Source organism: Colius striatus, chromosome 2 (assembly GCF_028858725.1).
Source record: "Colius striatus isolate bColStr4 chromosome 2, bColStr4.1.hap1, whole genome shotgun sequence".
Lineage (NCBI taxonomy): Eukaryota > Metazoa > Chordata > Aves > Coliiformes > Coliidae > Colius > Colius striatus.
Genome location: NC_084760.1, coordinates 104,840,516 through 104,864,431, shown reverse-complemented (window position 1 = coordinate 104,864,431; position 23,916 = coordinate 104,840,516). Strand labels below are relative to the sequence as shown.

General features: G+C 41.4%; 1 protein-coding gene across 3 annotated transcripts in view; it reads right to left on the bottom strand.

Annotated features, from left to right (window-relative positions):
• SASH1 (SAM and SH3 domain containing 1) overlaps positions 1 to 23,916 on the bottom strand; it is a 558,296-nt gene that overhangs the window by 57,546 nt on the left and 476,834 nt on the right. For all 3 annotated transcript variants that reach the window (XM_061991675.1, XM_061991677.1, XM_061991678.1), the window contains exons 3-4: positions 5,121 to 5,171; positions 4,950 to 4,999 (exon numbers count right to left, since the gene is read on the bottom strand). In XM_061991675.1, the coding sequence (XP_061847659.1) occupies positions 4,950 to 4,999; positions 5,121 to 5,171 (101 nt within the window). The remainder of the gene's footprint in view (positions 1 to 4,949; positions 5,000 to 5,120; positions 5,172 to 23,916) is intronic.

The following is a 23,916-nucleotide window of genomic DNA, read 5'->3' as shown; positions in this document are numbered from 1 at the left end:
ACTCGATCAATAGTCTCTCCTGCAGACACAACAGCATGCAGACAGCAGCCTCGCTGTGGTGGCCTCGCTGGTTGTGCCTGCTAATAACCTCAGAGAAAGTTGTAACGCAAGCAGGCTACAACTCCTCCTCTGACATTCCCAACAAGCCATCAGAGAGCTGGTCAAACTGTATGAACTCAACAGGAGTGACTCAGTTTAAGATGTATGTCCTGCACACAAAGAGAGCATGACAAAGACACTCACTCTTGGGAGCAGCTGAAGCAGGGAGTTGAGAACACAGCTGCCAGAAGCACAGCAGCTCCCCCAGGCTGGGGGAATGCAAAGACCCTGAGAAATGCTGCCCTGTGCCACCTGCACCACACACATGTGCTTTTCTGCAGCATCTTCCCTTGACAAGTCTGTTTCTGCTCAGCTCTCTGCTCTGGCAGATCCTGGGATTCAGGTCCTGAGGATCACAGGGCTGAAAACGCATAAACTGTACTGTGTCACAGCCTGGAGAGTACAGCAGGATGAATTGTGGTGCTTAATATAAAGTATGACCATTTACTTGGCCAGGAGTGTGCTTGAGTGGTAACAGTTCAAGAAACAGGAGACGATACATAGTAGGCGACAGTTCCTAACACCCACTGTCACATAAAGGTGGTGGAAATGCCTGAGAAACACCAGATACAGCCATGGCCGTTACCTAATGCATTGTTTTTTGCCCTTCCTTTCTCTAGCAGCTGCAAAGAAAAAATTATGAGTAAGTAGGAGTGACTGTACCTCATATTATCTGTATGCAGTGCTCTTGGGTCTCTCATCTACTTCCTTCTCTTTCTTGGCAGCTCTGGGATGCACCACATCTGAAACTTGCCCAGATGCCGCTGGAGCAAACAGTGTCAGCAAACGGATCTATTTCCCAAGAGGGAAAACACACCACTTCCCCTCTGCGACATCCCCAGTTCTTCTCAAAACAGGAAGAGAGTCAGGATGCAGAAGCCTGAGTTCAGGAGACTGGGTTTAACCTGGATTTCCTGGCAAACATGCGGAGTTCATTGGCCTGTCATGTAGACTTGAATGCTCAAAAGCGGGAACAGGCTAAAAGTTGGACTACATTGTTTTAAGTGCTCTGTTTACAATTACGAGAAAACCCTGCTCAGTATCCTGCCTGAGTAAACATCCTTGGGGTGTTGCCATCACTTGGAAATAATAGGGACTGTATATACAACATAGTCCCAGATTAACATGGCACTGGGACAAAGAGGCAATAGTAACTGCTAAGAACAGATTCACTGCATATTTGTTACACTGATGATTCTTACAGCAAAAGCAGAAGTTAGTGTTATCTATGTAGGAGTATCTGCAGTTAAAGATGCTATTACCATTGTGGTGAAGGCACACCGAGAATCTGCATAGTTACACTAGCACCACGACTGATAGCAAGACTACAGTTTAAAAAATGGGAATCCTGGAAAGGGTAGAAGGAAATTAAATTTATTAAGAAAGCTACAAACATCTTATTCCATGCTTTGTGTTACTTGCTGAAATATTATGAGACTTGGAAGCTTGACTGTTTCAATTTACAGAAGTAACTCTGGTATGGCCAAAAAACCAGAGCAATTGTGAGGAGAAGCTTCAACAAACATGACTTTGTTTTCTGTTGTTTACAGATAGCTTTTCAGGCCACATCACAACCCTTGCTGTTATTCACAGAAATCTCAGAGGCTTTTGCTACAGTGAAGATCCTTCTCTCTTTTCCAGAATCAATCAAACAAAAATCATCTTTGGTAGGGCACTTATGCAGGCTTATATGTGCAGTCTTTTTCATAGCTTCATCTAATTAACAGCGTTGTCCGCAGCAGAAAGAAGAAGGTAGTATTGCCCCAAATACCTTTTGTCGGGACAATGACTTGAAATGACAACCAACTCTGCCTCCAGGCTTGTTCAACCCTTTTTGCCTTCCTTCAGGCACTACAGGCTGCTCTTCTGTGTTACAGCACATCATCCACTAGACAAATACTTGTCCAGCAACTTGCTGGACTGAGGGCACTGACTAACTTAAAACAGACTGGGCAGCAGGGTTAGTAAGACTCAAGGCAAGACTGAACATACACTGCTTGTCCTCACAAACAGGACTTTTTCCTACCACAGAGCACCAAGGCTAATCTGTTTTCAATGTAGCGTACAGTGGAGACTGTCAGGCCCTTTCTTCAGTTGGGCGCCACAGAAAAAGAAAACCAAACCAGGTTAAAAAAAACATAGCTTCTCACAGACTCTCTCAAAGCCTCTTTCTGTCTGGAATCTCTCAACTCTGGCAAATTAAACAACCATCCAGGTGTGTTATTTTAAAACTTTAGACCTTGGTAGCATTGAGCTGCGGGGTGTGCAGAGCCAGGGAGCTACAGAGAGGGACTGCATTCCAGCTGGCCACTCGCTCTCTCCTCCCCAACCCAGCATGGCTCTTTCCTTGGGACTGCTTTTATTTTCTGAAGCAACCTGCTCAGAGCACCAAAATAAAACCAGTCTGCTCACCTCACTGTGGGAAAATATTTGTATATTCAATATGTAGAAATATAACTTTTCTTGGGCAAACTTCTACTTTAACAGTACTCACAACAACAGATTTTTCAGCTCCTGAAAATCTGGATAGCTATTTTGGGACAAATATTCCCTTTTTCCAACCCCCAAATATCTTTGAGAATATAAGAAACCAACACACATCTGAATAGAATTTCAGATTTGGCAAACTAGAGTCTTTGTACAACAAAAGAAGTTTTGTAAAAGGCTAACCCTAGATCTTTCAAGCAGCATGAGGGAGCCACAAAAACACCATCCCCGAAGGGACAAACTTTCCTGTCTCAAAGCATGCCCACACACCAAATTCAGATGAAGGCCATAAACTAAATGCTGAACTCAAGAAAACCCCTCTACTGCCAACATGCTGTCCTCCTCCCAAAAACATGACATTCAACAGGTTAGTAGCAAGTACAAATGTATTGGATGGACTTGAAGCAGTCATTTTCCCTCAGACCAATTTTATAAACTTTACCTCCCTGGGAGACATTCCCATGACAATTCAGCCCTCCAAGGTAGGGGGGTGAAAACAGCACTGATGAGACAGGGTGTTGTTAATAGGCACAGGCTTGTATAACTTTGGTTTTGAATAATTTCTATGGTAGTGAGTAGATATCATTTATTACTTTCAATGCCTTGACCAATTAGAACGCATCATGTTGCCTTGCTTCTTATTGCTCAAATATTTGACTTCATTTGCCCTCCCACAGATTCATATATATCTGATCAGGTTAATCATGTATGCCCTGCAACTATCAGACAAACCCTCAAACAAGACACTTCCATTCTTGAAAGGGCCACAAAAGTCACGAGTCTCTTCCATCTGAACTAAGATAACAAGTTAATTTCCTTTCAGTGAGGCAAATGATCTCTCTCCAAATAGTCACTCAGAAGATGGGTTTTGTAGATACTGTCTTCTCATTCACTTATTTGTGATACAATACACAGAAACATAGTTTGGGAAGCTGTCTAGAACTTATATGAGGAGTTTATTCCCAGCTGTGTGCTGTCCTCCTGCGACATCTTGATCTCATTATTATCTGAGGTGAGATGATGATATTTACCCATAAGGAAAGTGCTTTGAGACAGAGGAAAAAAATTATTATGCTTATAGGATAACCTTGGAGGTCTACCTCCCAGATTACAGTTCTCATAATGTTGCCATCCACCTGGTACTTCTGGCTTAAATATGTTAGACAGCGAGGTATACTTACGACAATGTTTTCATGTTTAACCATCAGAAGAACTACTTTTATAGTCTAAGCTTTCTCTGTTAACACCATGTAACATGAGGGTAGTGATGCTACCCAAAGTAAAATTCACCTTGTCTGCCTTAATTGGTTTTGAAAATGGGCATCTCCCTCAAGCAAACCATCACTGCTTTCTCTCTGAGTGAGGAAGAGAGACAAGGCACCTTGAAAAGAGAGTTTATCATTTTCCAAGACCTTTACCACAAACTAGCTTTCAGGCAATCCCACAGTAGGCCACTAAGCAGCTACTGTACAATTAACTTCTACATGGCCAGCACTCATATCACACATCCACTATAGCTCCCTCTTGGACTGATGCTCTTTCCACTGAACTAGCAAAAGTAGTACTTTCTTAGAACCCTCCTATGACCATCCAGTGTTCGACAATCAGAAGATATTCAAATGTGGGACTGTAAAACCTTACGAAAGCACATCACATCACAACTGGATTCCACGCACTCCCTCTGAACCAGTCCAGCTGGCAGTACCTCACAAAGTACAGGCATTTGGAAATACAGTGCCAGTTGTCTTCATGCACTGTTGCACGTTACCCTTAGCAGTAGAGATCCAAGATCTTGGGATCAAAGGAAGGAGGCACAGAAAACAAGAGCACACATTGCAGCAGGAGATGACAGTAAACAGAACCCCTCTCAGTCCTCACAGAGAGGTTTTTATTAAGGACTGCTAGAATTAAAGCCCCTTTTAACTTGTTTTTAAATACCTCATTCTCTTGGCATCTTCTTCAAAAGCACAATAACGAACCCAGGAGTGCACAAGGAAAACAATTTAAGTCTGTAAATCTCCCTTCCCCTTGCGTACCTCTTTTTTGCTGCATATTGATCTAATCACAGGAAGTTATTTTTAAGCAGGTTTAAAAGAGTGCTGAATTGGTGATGTTCCTCAAAAATGGCTACCAGTTGTCTTAGTATATGCATACCCAAGTGCTCACAGAGGAGAGAAAAATAACCCTCCCTTGATTTTAAAAACAAAATCATGAAAAGCCAAAAGAGAACAAGAAAAAGAGTGTTTCCGAACCAGGTTTCATTAATAGTGCCTTGAAAGCTTGAAGGACCAATTAAAAATGGATTTACTCCAACAAAGTGTACCAAATTGCCCCACTCTCTCACCTCCTATACCCTCACTTACTTTCTTTCAGTGTCGGGTGTTGATGCAGTGCTGCTGAGACCAAGTGACTCCTGCAAGAGAAAATACATAGCAGTGAGAGCAGATACAAGAGCAGCCTTTGCCTAATTTATGCAGAAGATCAAATTAAGGAACAAACAAACAAAAATGTATGACCAAAATCAAAGCATTTACCTCAATCTGGGACCGCAGCTGTAGAGATGTGGGGCTGGCATCAGGTTTATCCTAGAATAGAACAAATGTCAGGTTAATTAAATATTCATACACTAGAAAGGAGAAATCTGAAGGAGGAAAAAAGGGAAGAAGAAACAGGGTAAGAGAACTTGGATGTAACTCAAAACTGTTCAAATGTAAACATTAACCTCTTCAGAAGGAAACACTTTCAGGATAAATTATGAAACACTCCAGTAAAATACCTAATTCCACCCTTATCACTCAAGATTCTACAATAAGCTACAGACAGAAGTGAGTCTGTGTGAGGAATGTGTTCTTACCATCCTACAGTTTGTTAGGTAAGTTCAAGTGCAAGTTCCCCAAATTTACTCATGAGAAGAAGATACGTGGAAAATCTGGCATTAAAAGAGCTCTGTCTGAGCTCTGTCAACAGGACTGTGTTCAAATCAGCTTTCTTCCAATATCTAGGTATACCATCTACTCCTGGACTCGGTCATCCAGGGTCCCTTTGCAGTTGGAAGGTGACAGGAACTCTTACAGAACTTGCCCGACGCGTTTCAGCTGCCTCAAGTTAGATGAGGCAAGTGCCACTGGAGGTATCTAATCGAAGATTGCAAGCCAGCTTCCTAAAAAGCACATACTATTAACAAGAAGTCTAGCTCAAGTCAGTGGGAAAACTCCAATTGGAATGGAGGAAGAAATTACAGTTGTCAGGAGGGAGAACTACACTTTGCTAGTTGATCTGCATGTGAAATCACAGGGAAACCTACTCACAGCTATTTTATTCTCAGCCAGTCCTAACCTTGTGATGTTAATGCAAAGTAACCGAAAGGCTATCATAGCTGAGTAAGCAACCACAGTAGTACATATGCTCCAATAAGAAAAGGACATGGATATGTTTCTCAATACTGGAGGTCTTTTTGTTCACGCATTCCTCAGCCTACATGTAAATCTCTTATCTCTGTGAAATTGCACTTCCTATGCCCTTTGTTTTCAGAAAGGGTGACAAAATGTTCCTAAGATTTAATAAAAAAAAAGAAAATTAGGCACAATTTTCTGGAAATGTAGCCTTGTAATACTAAACAGGACATTACCACGGACTGCCACGAAGTGGAGTTGGATTAGCACAGAGTTTACAAGATGTAGAGAGGAGCCTGTCTTCCATCATACAACTAAGTAGTTTGCCTTGCTGGCCACAGCAGCCAGGAAGATAGAGGACGCCTCATGGTCACACGCTTGCTAGCAAACAAGGCTGGCACAGGATCATTGCCCAACTGGGGGATTTTGCCTGACCATGCATGGTCTGCGTATCTGCTTTTGCTGATTTTATAGAACAAAAAGGGAAATGAAGTCCTTGAGTGAGAGTGGGTGTGAGAAGGTGATCAGTTAACTGACAAATCCAGCAGGACTCTTCAGTCAAGCAGAAGCTGGACCGAGCCCAGGGAAATTCCACAGATGTTCACTGATCAGAGAAGTGAAATTAGCTATTTGGCACCAAGCATGCCTCTCTTTCTCCATTAGCTCTGTGAAAACGGAATCCATGTAAGTTTTGCTACTGGAAAAGACTGCTGACACATGGCTGTGAATCCTCCTTGGGCACTCTCCCACCTCCACCTAACAGTCTGCAAGGAGTAAGGAAGAAACAAATCCCATGGTCCAAACGTTTCCCGCTCATGAGTGTCTTGTTTGTCCACACACTACTGCACAGATGAAAAAAAAGTGCATTTTATCAGCTAACCTATCTTCAAGTTTCAGCATGCCAGTCAGGAGAATCCACTGTGTCCCCAATATGCCTTTAGACACCAGCTTCCTAATGATTTATCTGTTAGCTTTCAAAGCTGCTTGCTTGAAGTTTTTGGGTTTAGCTTTTTTTAAATCCTATGCTAGTTTTTGTAAACTGTTACTGTTTACAAGATGCTATCTGGGTTCTCAAGGCTCCGTAGCAGTCTTTCGCTTGCAGTTGCTCATGAAGTTGGAGCCTGAGATTGCACTTAGAAGGAAAGTTACTCTTTCAGCCTAAAACGACTCAGCTAAACCATCCCATGGAACAAAATCCTAAAAAAGCTGACTGTATTTGCTTTCTTTTTTCTCGTTTACTATCAAGCCCACCCTGTTAGAACAGGAGCAGTTTTATAGGATCAAGATGACTGTGGAGGACAGAAGCAAGGACAACTGTTCTGTCTACTTTGTAATGCTGGAATGCGAAACAACTGACAGTCCTGTACTGCTGTGATTAATACTCCTACCCGCCTTTCCAGCAGAATGGTATTTTTTCCAATCGCTATTTAGACAAGAAACCAAAGGAAAATACTTAGGAAAATAATACTCTCAAATGAACTTCTGGCATAGATCTACATTACAGAACTTTTATCTGCCTGGAGCGATTATATTTATTTAGGTTAAAACTCCTTAAACCTCACATTAAAATCTGCAGGTTATGTTGACTTTAATCCAGCAGGATCAGAGTCTTTTTATACCAAGGGCTAATTTGAGAAGGTCGAACAAATGTTACACCATTGGCACACTCTCAAGAACACTGTAACATCGTTTCAAAATATATTTTCAAAGATTAGTTTCATGAAAGTACATCTTTCACCCTTCTCAACCAAACCTCAGAAATGAAACAGAGAAGAGCGTGAATTAATAGAAACAGAAGCTGCAGTAACAGACATCCCCAGCCTGTATTTCCAGGGCTCTGGTCTAAACAAAGCAGGCATCAGAGCAGTAGGTATTTTCTGTTCTAGTAGTCTGCTGCCCGAGGTAACTGCCTTCCGTGTGTGCCTATAAAGTTTGTCTGAGATCTATCAGGCATTCAATTCACATCACCTACACACTATGCAGTGTTGGTGCAAGAAACTCAATGACCTGAGAAAACATCTGCTCAAGTGCAGATTCCTTAAGCCTCATCATTAAACCCAGTGTTTCCCAAAAGGGTCTGATTTACTTGTGTGGTTTCCAGGTTTACTTTGTTTACTTTCCAGATTTAAGGTGCCCTGTACCAAATCTTGCTACACAATGCACATGTCCAATACTTTGTTAAATGACAGCAACTATGATCTGAAGATTCTGGAGAAACTGAGATATTAATAAATAGTTATCTAACTCTAAGGGAACATGTAAGAGGGAGGGCAAAGAGAGGTTTAGCACCAGCTTGTCCAGTTCCCCTCAGTGTCCAAGGTTATCGCAGCACAGAATCTCAAGGACTGATAATTCAGTCAAAGGGAGCTGTTAAAAATTAGCAATGATAACACGCTGTAGAGTGAAGCTCAATGAATTTGAACTAGGGATTCCTCCATCAAGTCACCTATGGCCAATTTAAAATAATCTCAACTTGCAGAAACGTTTTGTTCTTCCACCTTTACAGCCATATTTTTAGCAGTTCTATTTCCTTACTGTCTCCTCCTTCATCCCAAGCCAATGGCATCCAGAGGCTGGATGCTCGGCAAGGCTCAAAGGTCCAGGTTGAAGCTGTGATTCAGAAGCTAGAGGAAGGGAAGGTCCCCAAGCGTTACACTGCCCCGGTTTGTCTGGTATCACCAACCCCTCTGTCCTGCAGGTGCTTCAGAAAGAGTCTGTGGAGCTAAACCCATAGGCTTGGGAGCTCTGATGAGTGCAAATAGGCCAAGTGCTTTTTACAAAATCTCTAATTTTGAAAGAAAATGCATGTTGTAAACTTAACAAGCATAACTTGTGATTTATTCTTCAAGCTTTAAGCTGTTCACTGCAGGACTCAAGAAAGAAGATTCCTTCACAGGTAGCTTTTCTGTTTACTTCGTACACTGTTTGATTTATGTGGTCACTCAGATGCATTTTCTTTCCAAATTATTGCAGGCTTCCAAATATTGTGATTTTGGTTTTATAGGTTATCTTCTTCATATAAAAAATCTTGAAGACAGTTTTACCACAATTTACAAACTAAGTCTGAAAAATGTACACAAGTACAAAGTACATGGGAAAGAAACTGGAAACTTATTTCCTGATTGGAATGGCAGGTTTTGGATTCATCAGGGATTATTCCTCCTGTGATAAAACTTCAGTTCAGCTGTTCTGTTTGTAACGTAACAGATAAAGAGATATCTCCGCCTATCTGAAGGCATTGCTTTTCTGCTCTCGGAACAAACAAGCATGGTAGAGAAGGGCATCCAAAAGGAAACCTGGTTACCCAGGGTAAGGCTCACACATTCTAGGGGGAATGCACACATTTTAATCACCTTAAGTTTCATCTATGCTCCACACTACAACCTAGTTTAGGAAATTATATTCACTGAATGAATCCCTTCTAATTAGAAATTCATGAACCTTGTCACAGTTTCTGCCACAGGAGCTGTATCCATTTGAATCATAAATTTAAACACTCCTCTGCAGATCCCGAGACAGGATTAATCTCACTGCACAGGCAGCAATCGTGCAAAACAAGACCCAGATGAATGCTGGGAGAGTTCAGTGACATAACTAGTGGAAAAGAAGATGGCTAAAATGCTCATAAATTTATAAACAAATTTATGAAAACATTTCAGCAGGTGTAAACAAGGCACTTACACCAGAAAGCTCTGTGAGAAAATTCTGTCAAGTCTCTTCCCTCAAATGTTTTCCCTGTTTTCTCTGAACATGCACTCCATGTTCTACTCTAGCTTCTGAAATTATTAAACAAAGATACATCTGAAAGATAGCCAGAGCAGGGAAGGTCCCTAAGATTTCTTCCACTTTGAAAGCAATCGTTACATCTGCAAATCTCCACCAAAAACCACCTTTTGGCCTCTGCAGAGGTTCTGGAGAAGGTGAAGAAAGTGCCTGCAAATATACAGTGCAGGTATATAGGTGGGTAATGGAAACTGGCTACATGTCACAAATCAAAATAAAGAAATTAAAAAGACCCATCCCCGTGGCAACCACCTCAGCAAGCGTCTGAGGGAATTAACCAGCTCAGTGAGTTTCCAGTGGTATAGATTAGTACAAGTCCCATTTTGGGCCTCGAACTGCAATCTCTGGGCCATTCCCTTAGCTGTTTCAGTGAAGAGTGAAGGTTTTCTGCTCCATTACTCTTCCATGTTAGAGTCAGAGCTGATATATGTTAAATGATAACATCCTGCAGCAGCAGCAAAACTCTGGATCAAGGAAATGAGCTATGTTGGAGGAATAGTTAAATAAAACCATCCCAAAATCCAAGAAATACTTCTACATGAGAACTAACAGTCCAAGCACCTCAGTGTCTCATTGAGCAGTGTAGACATAGGTAAACACTTAGTTTAACTACTGATGAAATGCAGCTTAAGAGAGAACACACTGCTACAAGCACTCATACGTCTGCTTTTATTATCAGGTAGGGATGCCTCTCAGCTTGACATAAATCATAGAATCAAACGTAATGTGTCACAGTGGGAAGCATTTGACAGTCTCCCCTCTGCCAACAATAAAAACAGAACCGGGTTTTTTTGTCCATCTCAAATATATTGCATTCAACAGTAAGGCTGGAAGCCACAGGGGCTGAAACATTCCACTATGATTTTGAAAAACGTAATTTGTTAGCAATTACAAAGAAACTGCAGCTTTTGTAAAGCCCTGTAACAATGAAAAGAGACACAGTACTAACTCATAACTCCCCTTGTAACAAAGTCTAAATCCAGTGAAATTATGACACAAAGACAAAAAACCAGCAGCAATGGGCTTCAGAGAACGGAAAGTCGATTTGGGAACACAGCATTCTGCAGTGGGGAAATCAAATACCTTCCAATCAGATTTCCAAACAAGATGAAGTAAGCCCAGAGCTATGGTAGCTGTCCCTGTGCTAACAATATATTAATAAAGGTGCATATCTGTGACTGGGACACAGTCTGACTTTCATTGATGCATTTGATTGATGTACTTTACACCCATTACCCAAATTGTACAAAAGCAAAGCACTCTTGTGCTGGCATAACTGCACCACTATAGTAGAGCTCTTGATGATACAGACAAGATGAGTAAGACCTGCTATCGTTGCTTACAGCTCCTCAAGTCTGTCAGCATCCACTTGAATTGCTCAAGTAAGGACAAAAAGAACTTCTGTGAGGAGAAATAACGATGGAAATCACAGTGCAAGACACAAGTTTCCAGGGAGGACTAGGTATTTATTGTATTGAGAAGAGCTGTAACTTTTCAGAGGGATGAAAAGAAACAAACAACATCAATAACGGGTAAATGAGAAGCAGAGATTGCTCAGGATGTGACACAGGCAAGGGAAGTGCGAGACAAAGCTCAACCAAACACTGCCCAAAGCAAGGGGCCCTTCTTGTGCTGAAGCTGACAAGGGGCCTGGGGAAGAGTCATCGCTTCCCCCAGGGCAAGGGTTTTGGCCTCTGGGAAAAAGACATAAGGAAAGGAGAAAATAAATGAATAAACAGACAACAATTTGTTACAATGTACTTTGGGATAGCAACAGTCTGATCAGCCAAGGACAGAGCCCGTCCAGCTGCTGGCTCGCTGGTGAGGATGGCTATGGCAGCGTGCAGGCACCTCTGCCTCAGTCACCATCTGAACCAATGCCCTCAAATAATTAAGAAGTCAGCACCTCTGTGAACAACTTATCCCCACCACCATCCTGCACCTTGCCTTTTTGTAACTGTGGGGCCAGGAATTTAAAGTGGTTTTGAAGTGAAGCACTCATGGCATCCCTGATAAGACAAAAATAATCCATAACAGCTCTTTGCCTTGAGAGCCATGGCAGAATATGCCAAAGTCTTTTCTGAATATCGATGGTGCCAATCTAGTTTTATGTGCTCTTCAAATTCAGGCTACTCATACCTCAGAGTCAGTGACCTTCTCCATCTCCCTCTGTGAAACACTTCTCAGGTTTTACTATTTTATTTTGATGAAAAAAACTATTTCACTGTGAGGGTGAGGGAGCCCTGGCACAGGCTGCCCAGAGGGGTTGTGGAGTCTCCTTCCTTGGACGTCTTCAAGACCTGCCTGGCCATGTTCCTATGCGACCTGATCTAGGTGACCCTGCTTCTGCAGGGGGATTGGACTACATGATCTCTAAAGGTCCCTTCCAACCCCTACCATTCTATGATTCTATGTACATAAGCTTGCTTGCCATTTCTTCAATTCTTTCATGAAAAACAATAAAAAATCTATTTTCATTTTGAAAAATAGCAGGCTAAGACCACATCCAGGAAAATTCTACATATATAAACCCCCTCAGACATATCATGGAAACACAGGTTAACACAAAGTCTACTGTATACTATATTTGTATTGACACTGTATTTGCACACCGACACACCAATATCCATGCCTGCAGCACATGAAATTTCAGGTTACTGCAAATGAATAGAGGCTTTTGCACTGAATTGACCAATACACTCAAGGTTCAGGGATTCTTGTGAAACAGGTTGTTACTGTAAATACTGATTAATCTTTACAGGTATACTTTCACATCACCTTTCATTGTGCTAGCTAAAAACAAAAACTCATTGTTGTTTTCACCTTATGCTGTACTGAGCACTAAGTTGCCAATGGATTATTCAGAAGACCTGTAGCAGATAATACAAAATACAGTTGACTTTGAGTTGCAAAGGCCTTAAAAACCCTGGTTTCAGGACTAGGTAAATCAGGGAAAAAAAGATTACTCCATAAGAAATCCAGGAGATAACCTGCAATGCATCCTGTGCCAGAAACTTCCATCGTTACAGTCATTGGAATGAGCAGGTTGGCTACCGCATTAAATTACGCAGTTCTCTCAATCTTTTTTAGTTGAGACACATCATGTTACGGAAACTCAAAACAAAACCCAAATATACATGAAAAGAGATTGAACTCTTTCTGTTGGATCCTTTAGCTGTGGTGAGCAAAACCAAAATTCAGAACTCGACAGTATCATGGACAGTGGAAGAAAAGCACCAATTCACAACAAAGCAGGCATCACTCTTGTTTCTGTAACTCTTATCCTTTGGGCTGCCCGTTGCCGCTGTTGACCGTGCTGCTGTTGACCACACTCTTCAGAGCTCAGGACCTCCTCATGGCTTCATAAGCCTCCAGGAAAACCTGTGTCTATATCCAAATTTCCAACTTTAAAAAGTCAGTATGTATAGACGCACTTACACCTAACTCTATGTTTTCTTTTAAACATGAAATCATATCTTTCAGGACAAGACTAAAGCCTCTACTTAGTTCAATAAAATCTACCAGATTTAAGACTTTCTCACACTCAACACAGAATTTCTGAAAGTTTTAGTATTACTGGAGAGGAAATAGCTATTTCTTTTAAATTTCTAGAGAAGTGAAAGAACCCAGTAAAACAGGAAAGAGAAGCAGAGTAACAGAGTTGAGCTGAGCCAGGACCTGAGCCACATTATCCCACACCCATGGCAAGCAGTTTTATCATGAGGCTGTGCCTGCATGCACTGTTTTCTCATCTTTTCATGAAGAAATTTGAACAGCTCCCTGTTCCCTGCTTTCATGCAGAAAGAATAATGTAAAAACAACAAACATTTGGGCAAAATGTATCCTTGCTTTCCGGCTGACAGTGAAACTGTACCTCTTTTAACCTCTTTCAGAGGTAAATAAAACCATCAAGGCCTGCAAGCTCAAAAATGCAGACATCCTGTCTTTGTCGTCACCAAGCCTTGCAGCCTCTGCTTTCAATGCATTAGTGTTTTAGACTGGGTATGCCTTTTCTGCTGATTTGCACTTTCAGTCTAATGTTTTTAGTCCAATTTAGTTCCTCCTTAGTGACTCCTATGTTCACTATTTCGTGAGAAGACGCCAGCCAGAAAGCTGTAGCAACGTGAGAGATGTAGTATATTTAATGACTTATAAGCATGGTGGGCTGGTGGGGTCTGACCCCCATTTCAGCTGCTTTGACAGTTGATACAGCAGGAATACAGAGAAGAAAAGGTTTTGAAACAACTTTTGACAGACAGACTCGTGTCAACATACGGGGAACTGATTCTTTACTAATATCTTTTATTACAATAACTCATTCTGAAGAAATAGTTTCTTTCAAGATCCTTCTTAAGAAGGCACACTTGAAGCAAGAAAGAATTGGTCATACTGGGAAAAATGGTATTTTTTTTAAATCCAATTTTTATAAAGCAGAATAAACGTTTAACTCAAAGAAAAGGAAAAAAATGGATTTCTACTATGTAGATATGTGTCATGGTTTGACATGACAGCCTTTTCTGGTAAGGGGGAAGGGGCTGCAAAGATGGCTCCTGTAAGAAGTTGCTCACAACTCTCCCCAGCTCTGAGCCAGACCCACTTCTGGGGCTGAGCCAATTAGACGCCTCCACGATCACTTTTTAAGAAGAAGCCGGAAGGGGAGGTGTCTTCCTCCATCTTCTTTTCCTTCTTCTGCCCCTTCTTCTCTTCTTCTGGCTGGTGGTGGTGCAAGGAGTAGGAATGGTGAGAGAAACAACCATGCGGACTCCAAGGTCAGTGATGAAAGGGAGGAGGTGTACTGTAGCAGAGACTCCCCTGCATTCTATGGAGAGAACTGGTGAAGCTGAGATTTATTTTCATTTCTTTAAAGACCCCGCATCAGCGGCACAGACTCATTCTGATAATGAGCCCGCATCAGGGGCAGAAACTCATTTTGCTAAAGCTGACCCCGGACCAGGGGCAGCAATTCACTTCATTAAAGGCCCCGAGCCAGGGACAGTGATTTTGGCCGGAGGAGGCCTTGTCCCGAAGGAGGGGCCCTTTATCACTATGGCCGGAGCAGGCCCTGTCCCGAGGAAGGGACCCAATATCCACAGCTGCAACTGTGGGGAGGAACCCACGACAAAGCAGCTCATTAAACTTAGGCCCAGAAGAGGCCTTGTCCCGAGAGAGGGACCTTGCAACTGCAGAAACTGCAACCGCGGTGAAGAATCCACGTCAGAGATATTCACCAAGGACTGTGTCCCGTGTGAGGGAACCTGTATCGGCAGAAGCCACAGCTGCTGGGAACAACCCACACCAGAGAAGTTTGTTAAGGACTGTGTTCCGGGGGAGGAACCCCGTGTTGGAGCAGGGGAAGAATGCCAGGAGTCATCCTCATCTGAGAAGACAGAAGCGGCAAAGCCCATCTGTGAGAGACTGACCACATCCCCCACTCCCTGCCCCCCTGAGCTGTTGCGGGGGGAGGAGGTAGAGATATCGGGAGCAGTGAGCTGGGCCCGGGAAGAAAGGAGGGATGGGGGAGGGAGATCTTAAAGTGCTGGTTGTAATTTTCTCATCATCCTACTCCCTTTTTGCTTTTATTCCGTTCTGTTTCTTGTAGAATAAACTTTCCTACTTTCCTCTCTAAGTCGAGTACTGGAGTCTGTTTTGCCCAGAACCATAATTGGCAGTGAGCCCTCCCTGCCCTTGTCTCAATCCACAACAATCTTGCTTATCTTTTTACTCCCATTTCACTGGGTCCTCCGCCATCTTAACGAGGGTGGGGGTGAATGGGGGCATCGAGCAAGAAACTGTCGTGGTGCTGTTGTGCTAGCTGGGCCAAACCACGACATTATGTGAAACTCAACACGTGAAAGTTAAGATGGATAATATGAATTCATTCCCTAGAGCTAGGCACTGAACTACTTGCTCTCAATCTGCATAAACACACTCCAGGAATGTGAGGGGGTGAGAGAAGAGACAAAAGTTGGTAGTTGGATTCTAACTTCAAAGTCTCCTAGAAAGCAATGGAGAAATTAATTTCTTGAACACCAGAACTGAAAACAATTTAACCATATTAATGCAAAAAAAAAAAATAGCTTATAAATTCCTAGTCTGTATTTATGAATCCTCCCTGCTATCAGAAACAGTTTTGATAAACAGACTTTTAAATTAGCCATTTTCTCTTTACCTTTGAAACAGAAGCCAACATATGTTGGATATATCTTTGAGACAGATCTTTTTTGAAACTGAAGCCTATATATGATGGATTCTTTGAGATAGATCTTTACTTATTTAAATCTTCATCACTGGCCATCACATGATGTTAATTATCAATCTGAATTTCCAATCAACTGTGATGCATCGTATCAAGTTTTTTAGGTCCAAAGACAACATGAAAGATTGTTCACATCAGAAGGAAAAATTACTGAAGGTCATTATATCATTTGGCAGAATTCTGTGCATTTACAAAGAAGATACAGAGTGTCCTTGTTTGGTAATATTAAGAAGTAATCATTGCCTTCGCAGATTCATGATAGAGATCTGTACATACACAACTATTAACACAAATATTGTTCATTTTCTATTTACATTTAAAGTAAGACTAGAAACTCTTAGGCTGTAGATGGAGTAGTTAACAGTAACAGCATCAAGTGGTGGTGCAGCAAATGGAAGCCATACTCTATGGCCTTACAGCTGCAGTAAGTTTTGCTTGAAGAGCAACGGTGCAGCAGTCACATGTGACAGCCCCAATACCAGTCAGCACAACTGCTGGTAAGGGGTTAAATTAAAAGCTTCAGTCACATCATTAACAGTTCCCACTGTTGGGCCAGGCTCCAGCCCAGCCTGCAGAGCTCCAGACAGTTCTTGCAAAGCTCAGCTTTTCTGCTGAAAAGGCACAAGAGAGCTCCTGTCACATAACCAGCACTCGGGATAGATGGTAGGTTTTCCCCAGCACAATGGCCAGACAGCAGAAAAGCTGTTAATATAGGTTTCAGTGATTCTTAAATTTAAAGGGCAACAAATCCCCATTCTAAGGATTCAGCAAATAGCTGTAGAATGCCCATTCCTTCCTTTGTTCAAACCAGGAGGCCCAGAGATTTTCCCCGCAAGAAGACAGTGGGAACCAGAACCCTCTCCCCACAGCCACAGCAGCCTTCTGGTGAGGTCGCGTTTGTACCGTCACTGGGGCTGAGTCCTGCCCCCAGCCCAGGTGCATCACACCACTTTCAGGGTAGCCCAGGACAGTCAAGCACAATTTTGCTTCGCCTCCTTGTGTTTTTACGCAACACACAGTTGTCTTGTTACAGATCAAGTCAGGGGCTTTTTTCCAAACAAAAGACCAATTGCTGAACAATGAACAAACTTAGTACCAAGAACATCTGCATAGAAAAAAAATAATTATGACACTGTCATCTGCTGCTTACAAAGCATTTGAACCTCAGCAAACAGTTATCCTTCAGTAGTTCCAGAAAACTCAGATCTGAGGAATCTGCACAGAAAGCTGCCTCTGCTGCTCCAAGCAAATCATCCACAACTATTCACCAGAGAATTAAGAGTGCTCGAGTAAAGCCTTACAAATGATTCTCTCAAGTAACATATTCGCCCTGTGAAGCTAGACTGCATACTCACAATTCAGCTGCTTAGACCATTTTATTCCTGAAGTGGCAACCACAATGAGCTGCTTCTGGAGTTACACTTGCAACTTCAGCCTCTTCACCAGACTGTGGGTCACACTTGACTTTAAGATACACGGGATTGACAGTACAGAAACAAATGAAGCACGAACATAAGGCACACCTGCACTCCCAAAAGCCACCCACAGTTTTCTAGAGACACAGCCTGTACAAGTAACACGTACACCTAATTCCAGCAAAGCCTGTACAGTTTTGCACTCACGCAACTTCTTATTCATCCTCAGCCCCATATTTTACTATTAAAGGAGTATTGCAGTCACAGGTAATCAAATGGTGCCATTAAAAATGCTGGCATACCTTGCTTTGAATTTTTTTAATTCATTTTCCAAACACACATACAGTGAAATGGAGCCTTCAGCAACCAGTAATTACTTTCATTCAGACATTCACTCGAAATCCAGTCCCTCTGCTAGCAGTGTTGAACAATGTGCTTATGCAAGCTATCCAGCAGCACAAGAGGAGGCCATAGGTTACAAAGATGTCCTGATAAAATAGGTAAAATAAGTGAATGGAGCATGCCTCATCTGTACTGCTGCAAAGGAGGTTCAGTACTCCACGTGCCTCAGCAGTAAAACTAAATAACTGGAAGGACGTCACAACCATAAGCAGAAGAAATGCCTTTTCAATCTTGGAGGCCAGCTAGAGTAGGCATGCTCCACATCAAGCCCAGTTGATTTAGGGACAACATGAAGGCCATTTTTTATTGTCCTGTTGCAGAAACTCATGGCTTCATCACGACTCCTACTTTATATAACTAAGCTTTCCTAATAATCTTTTTAACATGGGTGTACATTGAACAGAAATATACCAAACCGATCAACCTAAAGCCCAGAAGATAATATTACGGGCAGCATCGAAGCACAAGACTAGAAGCGACAAAGAAAATAGTCACAGTTGGGATGCATGTGTAGTGAGAGAGAGCAAAGCAGACAGTGCACTGTAATCCTCATAGTAAGAAGCACTGAGCCAGACTTCATCCTGGAGACAGATAAAATACCTGGAATAAAGAACCATTATGAAAACCATTACAAAATCTAACCAAAGGCACAAGCTCCTCAAAGAGAAATGCAGTAGCAAAGGTACTAAAGAAATATAAAACTCTTAATGACATGGCAGTATTGCTATGACTGAAAACAACTCTCAATTACAATCTAAACCAAATGGCAGACCAAAGCTTTACACTAGGAAAAAAAAAAGAATCTATTGAAGTCAAATATTTCAGTTAAAAAATTGCTGCCAAGCCAAGCACTTTCAGTGTTGCCTTGTCATTGCTGGCAAGCCCACGGAGCAAGCGCACTGCAAGTTGCCTGTCTGCAACAAGCCAAAGGTTGCTGTGGGAAGGGTGCAAGCATGCCGTGTCTTGTCTTCTCCTCCCTTCAGCAAATAAAAATTAGGCATGCAAAACCTGGCAAACAAATGACCAAACATCCCATCTTTGCAAATGTCTTTGTGTAAGCATTATGACTCAGTTTGCTAGTAGGCCCTCCAACTAAATTAATTTACTGTGGTAAGGAAAATCTGAGTAAAGTTGAATTTAAGCTGTACAAACACCTGTAAGAGTTTCTAAATGCCTAGGTTTTTGCAGCCAAGATTTGCTTGTTTGGGCAGGTGCCACTGTTATGGGAGTGCCCATGGTACAAATTCCTCTGTTCAACTGTCTTCAGGAGGGAAAGCTGCCCTGGCTTCTTAGAAACAAGTCTGCCCTAATCATGACAGCAACAAAATGTCTTGACCAAAAGCTTCACCTTTTTCCTGCTCAGATTTCCCATTGTTTTTTTCCCAGGTTATGGCCTAACATGGTTCAGTTACAACAGCCTGAGGCTCTCATCAGTCCATAGACCATTTCTTTAAAAGTTTTTCTTGTTTCAGATCCAGTTCTAACACAAATGCTCCTTGATAGCATTGTTTCTTACTCAAGGTGCACTATGTGAATTGGTGCATACCAATGGACACAGAACAGGTTTCAATAACACAAGTTTTTGTTAAAAATAAGATAAATAGAAATAGTATTTTAGTAAAGGTAGCTGGAAATACAATCTTCAGTATGCCACACTAGGCTTTCACAGATATCAAGGGGTCCTGCCATATCAATTAGATAAAGTGTATTGCAATCTGCTCAGGGTGCTACTTAATTCTACAAAGAAAGTACAGGTTTATGTATTTTTTGCTGGCTTTCAAGCCAGAAAGAGACACACAGTGGAGTTCATCAGCATGGAGTTATCTTCCCCATCTTTCTCATCTGCTCTTCATTTAGCTTAATCTATGATCATCCAGAGAAACTGCAGGGTTAGGACAACAAAGTATTTAAGCACGTCTCGCTACAGTACTCATATGCTTAAACTTCGGCAAGTTTTTGCATGTTTTCCTGGATGGAATCCTGATCTCATAGGATAGGGTACGAGCAGTAACAGGGGTTGTGGAGTCTCCTTCTCTGGAGGCCTTCAAAATCCACTTGGACATGTCCCTGTGTGACCTGATGTAGGTAGATCTGTTTCAGCAGGGGGGTGGACTAGATGATCTCTAAAGGCCCCTTCCAACACCTACCATTCTATGAATCTACAATTCATTGCACAAGATTACAGTTCCTATGGAAAATAGAGCTTTCAAGTTTCAGTGTATAAGGTGCAGTTTCCACACAACTAACCAAACCTTTAGAGGATGGACAGATCTTTTTAAAGCTGGAAAGAGTAAAACACTCACTGTCCAAGCATATCCAGAGGCTGCTCCTTGTCAGTTCATCAGATCATACAAAGAAAGAAAATAACAACATAGAAACTGGTAGGCATTAGAAAAGAGCGAGGGCTGCAGCAACGAGGAGGAGATTACCTGAAGCCATTTTCATTATTCACCATTCCTCGTAAATGCATGCAAATCCTCACACTCAGGTGTACTCCTTATGCAATGGAATTATGTGAGGGCTCCTATGACTGCTAAATGACACAAATGGATTGTAAAAGACCTACTGGCACTTCAGAAAAAATCTTGACAAAGTTACAATGCCAAAACCGGATTAATTTCTGATTTGAAGCAATGCTTCAAATAGAGAAGAAAAAATAATCCTGAAAATCAATTCACTGTTTACTATTAACTTTTTCTCAAGTACATGATGACACAAGACCAGACAAGTTATACTTATATTCATAACTGATTTAACTTCTTCCTTGTGTTTCTCTGTCTCTGACAAGTACTCAGTTCTAGCTCTGTGGAGAAAAATGCATGGCAAATGTATATACTGAAACAGAAACCTGTTTTTAAATCTCACGTAGCTCACTAGAAATTTTAAATGCTCAAGTTTAAGCTTAAATAAGGTGAAAGCATTGATTTGACATGATCTTTATCTTTACCATTATTAAGCAGTAACTCAGTTGCCTTACAGCTGTCAGCTTGAATCAGACACTATTAATTACACAAACCCAATTATTAGCCTTTTATGTTAAGTTTTGTTTGCTTTCTCCTTCAGTACCCTTCTGATCTAATTATGAAGTAACTTTTAACACCACAACACATTTCAAAAGGTGTGGATTGAATAGATTCTCACAACTCTTTTGCAGCTGCCTCTCTCAACAAGGCCTCGAAATGCCTGCAAAGATTCAAAATGCTCCTACTGTTGTTTAGATACTAAAATGAGAGATTATCTCAGTAGATCACTCCCATTCTGATCTCTTTGCTGCCTACACAAGATATCTTCTTTAAAAACTGTTTTTCACGGTCTTTGCCTATTTGCTACTAAATTAATCTGTTTTCTTTGCACGTCCTTGGCTTCTCTAGCACTGGAAAATGCTTGTCTTTCATAGCTTCCCTTTCTATCACTTCAAGTCTCAGTGTTAGAGGACAAAAAGACATTTTGCAGTTTAATGAAAAAAAGAAAAATGTTAGCTGGTCAGAATGAAAAACAAATGATTCATTTGCTCTAATATCTTGAAAATCAATTTCTGAGTAGCTATAAATGTGCTTGTAATCATTATTTTCAACAAACTTGAAAATAATGAAACTATTTTAGTTAGCAGTCCATGTAATATAGGAGTTACAGAAAGAAGACCACTGCAGTTTTAGAGGCTCATATGAAAGGCTGACTTCAGTCTGTTTCTCTTTTTCCAAATGTGGCTCCCCTCTCTGTAATTCTGTGTGTACTGCAAGCCATAAATGTTGATGTTCTCCACGCCAGGGAAAGGGAAAGTAAAGAAAGTCTTCTAATAAGAAAGAAGTCTTTTCCAGAGTCATCTTATGAATATTTTGCACTTTGTATTGCATCAAGTGAAATATTTGCTTTTTACAGACATTTTTTAATATACACTGTTCTTGACTCTGACTAGAGACTCTAGTCTCTCTAGACCTCTTTCCAAGGGATTTTTCCACAGCTATACACTTAAGTGATTCATGAGTAGACCATAAAACATACAAGACACTGGTATTCTCAGGAAGAGAAAAATTTACCCAAAAACTACTCATACTCAGCCTTAAGACTGTACCTCCCACCAGGACAGCCACTGGGTTCACATCTGTCATGCTGCTTTGAACTCCCTCATTCTTACTGCCGAAGAGCAAATCAGTAGCTCCATAGGCAAAACTGGTAAAAGCATAGTGTGACAGTCAGAAGAGAACATGGCACAAAGCCCAAACACACAGCAGACCACTCCAGAAGAAGGGAGCCTCCACAACCCCTCTGGGCAGCCTGTGCCACTGCTCCCTCACCCTCACAGTGAAATAGTTGTTTCTTATATTTAAGTGGAACTTTTTGTGTTCCAGCTTCATCCCATTACCCCTTGTCCTGTTGCTAGCCAAAATAGAAAAAAGGGATGTCCCAACCTCCTGACACCCACCCTTTAGATATTTATAAATGCTAATAAGATGTCCCCTCAACCTCCTCTTCTCCAGACTAAACAGCCGGAGTTCCCGCAGTCTTTCCTCATATGAAAGATGTTCCAGTCCCCTGATATATGTATCCTACAGATGACACCTGACACTACTCAGACTGCTCTGGACATCCAGTGAATATCAAGGCTCATACCTACTGTTCCACATCCTATCAACTAGTTCAATGCAGCATCAAGTGCCACTATGATAGACTCATCCAGCTAACCCACAAAAAAAAGATTCTTCTTCATTATTTTCATGTCCTCTGTCTGCAAATACTCTTAACAAGATGCCATTTTAGTTAGACTTGATGACTAAAGGCAGGGGTAGCTATCTCTAGGAATCCAAGCAAGGAGAAAGAGACAACACAGCAAGGAGCTATTTCCCAAACAACCTTTGTGAAAGCAAAGCTAGCAAAGGCTCCAGCAAACAGATAAAGTTTTGCTGAGTAGGTTAAATAGTTCACCCTGCCTTATGTAGTTGCATGGCTACTGTCAGGTCCTTAACTTTTAGAGAAAATAACTGTTTTGAAAAAATAAATGGAGGGAGGAAACAGAATGACTGCTTTTTTCATGACAATGCAATTCCCTGAAAACTCATTCTTCTCCATTTGCCCTGCTTTATTAAAAGCATGCTTGCCAAGTTGAGATAACATCTCTTACTGTTATAATTTTGATCTATGCAGCAATTCATGATTTGCTCTTTGTCAACGTTGGTTCTAATTCTGGAAATACAGACGAGCAGCCCTGCAGACTTCATGGACTGTGACTATTCTTCCACCACTCACATAAAAGACCCAACTGAATTTTCCAACTTAATTTTTCTCATCCAATTTCCCGTGTTTTGAAAAACACATTTAATAACTGTGCTCTGAAAGCAGACTTTGAGGAGAATGTGTCAGCAGTTAGCACTGTGCCCCTAATTAAACCAACATATTTATGGTCTCCATAAACTCCCTCTGGAGCCATAATGTAATTGTTTCTATAGGTCAATTTCACAGTATAAACAAATGTTTTCATATTATCAGCACTGCCTTGCTGACTGCTTAAGATAAGGTCCTCATCTAGCAATGCAAAGGAGACTTACACTCTGTCTGCCACATATTAATGAGAAATGGGAACCATCCACAAAGAGCCTTCTGTTCCTTCTCAAATATCTCTCACTTCACAACAATACCACCTCTTCTAGATTACTTAAAAAGACAGCATTATGAATATACTTTTTTTTTAACTCATTCTTCTGACCTAGCATTTCTTAACCAGAACATTCTTAATTTTTGTTGCAGCTCCTTCAAATGATAATTTATATTCCTTCAGTGACTGCTGCTTTCTGCACTTGGAAAGCTTTTCACACATCTCTCAGTGAATATCCCGAAACTTTCATCAAGTTCAGAGAATGAATGTTGCTGTATTCAACACTTGCAAGCTTATTTTCTTGCATTTCTGAGAAAATCTTTCTTGGCAAATGAAAAGCCAGAAGTGGCCCACAGCCAACTGTCAAGAAACTCTGGAAACCTAAAGCGGCAGAACTTCCTGTATGCTGAACATCAGGAACACCACTTTGCTGTGTTATTTCTCTGTGTCACTGCTGAGGCATCATTTGCCATCACTCAAATTTGATCACTG